Source organism: Hylaeus volcanicus, chromosome 9 (assembly GCF_026283585.1).
Source record: "Hylaeus volcanicus isolate JK05 chromosome 9, UHH_iyHylVolc1.0_haploid, whole genome shotgun sequence".
Classification (NCBI taxonomy): Eukaryota; Metazoa; Arthropoda; class Insecta; order Hymenoptera; family Colletidae; genus Hylaeus; species Hylaeus volcanicus.
This window is the reverse complement of record NC_071984.1, coordinates 608176-610267: the sequence shown is the minus strand read 5'-3', so window position 1 is coordinate 610267 and position 2092 is coordinate 608176. Positions and strand designations below refer to the sequence as shown.

The following is a 2092-nucleotide window of genomic DNA, read 5'->3' as shown; positions in this document are numbered from 1 at the left end:
GGTACATAATCCAAGTGTAACTTATTATAATAAGCTCAGTATACTGAACTGTGGATTTGATGTATTGCAACTTACAAAAATTGAATCTAAATACAGTACGTTTGCAAATATTCTATTTTGTAGGATTGCATGAATATCAGTAGGATAATTATAATTAATTCAGAGTGCATTAACAGGGTACATAATCCAAGTGTAACTTATTGTAATAAGCTCAGTATACTGAGCTGTGGTTTTGATGTATTTATGGCATAAAGCACTAGTTGTGCATTATTTAAATAAAATTTTGTCGCTAATGTTAGATGTTTGAAGAGTAAAGAAGAAAAAATTCTTTCTTACCGCAGACCAATCCGTGAAAATCCAACGACCAGGACAAGGAATCCTATTGCATTCTCTATTATTTACAGGCATTGTACTCGTTTTACATATTGACGGCTGTACCATTGTCCGATAAACTTCTAATTCATTGTGCTTGTTGACATTAGTCCCATTAAATTCCGATTGAACACAGTAAATTTGTCGCAGCTGAATACCGAAGCTTCCGCATGTAGCCGAGCATCCTTCCCAAGGACCGATTATCCATTTGAAACTGCACCTGTAATGAATATTCAAAAGATATTTGACCAACCTATTCGAGGAAATGAATATATGGAAGCTATGAAATAAAGTATAACAAATTATAAATTATAAAAATAGATTGAAATATTATGACGAAGCAGATCATGCAAATAAATTTACATTTATGTTCTATAACAATCGTGTTTTAATTAAAGTTTGATCTAAGTTCGGTAGTGTTATTGAAATGTTTAAACTAATTAATCTTTTTAATTTTTAAATATGTAATTTCTATCACTACTCGTATTTTCACTTATTGGATTATTTAAAGTTATTTTTCATTATTATTGTATTACATAATTTTGCCCTTAAACATAAACCAGAGAACGAAAAATGTTACCGATAGCAAATATATTACAATATGTTTACTAAATATAATTATAATGAAAATAAAAATAATCCGTGATACGTCAAATTTATTAATGCCGTTAGAAAAGCCCATTTTGTATTTGCAATTATTTATTTCGAATTTTTGAGTTCTGATATACATAGAATTAGTGACCTCAAAATCCCCCGTATGTCAAGTTTCATCAAATTCCTGTCACTTTTCACATTTTGTCTCGCCATATTGGATTCGCCATGTTGAATCTCTAAATTTTGAGTTCAGATTTGTAATCAGCGGTCCCAAAAACCCTTGTATATCAAGTTTGATCCAAATCAAGTCACTTTTCACATTTTGTTTCGCCATATTGAATCCGCCATGTTGAATCTCTAAATTTTGAGATGGCAGATCTAATATGGCGAAACAAAATGTGGAAAGTTACTCGATTTGGATCAAACTTGGTATACAAAGGTTTTTGGAGTCGCTAATTAGAAATTTGAATTTAAAATTGAGAGATTCAACATGGCGGATCCAATATGGCGAAACAAAATGTGGAAAGTTACTCGACTTGTATCAAACTTGGTATGAAAGTGTTTTTGGGGTCGCTGATTAGAAATTTGAATTAAAAATGTGGAGATTCAACATGGCGGATCCAATATGGCGAGACAAAATGTGAAAAGTTACTCGATTTGTATCAAACTTGGTATGAAAGTGTTTTTGGGGTCGCTGATTCCAAATCTGAACTAATAATTTAGAGATTCAACATGGCGGATCCAATATGGCGAAACAAAATGTGAAAAGTGACGCGATTTGGATCAAACTTGGTATACAAGGGTTTTCGGGGACGCTGATTAGAAATTTGAACTAAAAATTTAGAGATTCAACATGACGAATCCAATATGGCGAGACAAAATATGAAAAGTTACTCGATTTGTATCAAACTTGGTATACAAAGGTTTTTGGAGTCGCTAATTAGAAATTTGAATTTAAAATTGAGAGATTCAACATGGCGGATCCAATATGGCGAAACAAAATGTGAAAAGTGACGCGATTTGGATCAAACTTGGTATGAAAGTGATTTTGGGGTTGCTGATTACAAATCTGAACTAAAAATTTAGAGATTCAACATGGCGAATCCAATATGGCGAGACAAAATAT

General features: G+C 32.1%; 1 protein-coding gene across 6 annotated transcripts in view; it reads right to left on the bottom strand.

The window, feature by feature from the left end:
- The window catches only part of LOC128881925 (A disintegrin and metalloproteinase with thrombospondin motifs 3-like), a 35573-nt gene that overhangs the window by 3075 nt on the left and 30406 nt on the right, over positions 1-2092 (bottom strand). For all 6 annotated transcript variants that reach the window (XM_054133363.1, XM_054133364.1, XM_054133365.1 and 3 more), the window contains one exon: positions 337-592. In XM_054133363.1, coding sequence (XP_053989338.1) covers positions 337-592 — 256 coding nt within the window. The remainder of the gene's footprint in view (positions 1-336; positions 593-2092) is intronic.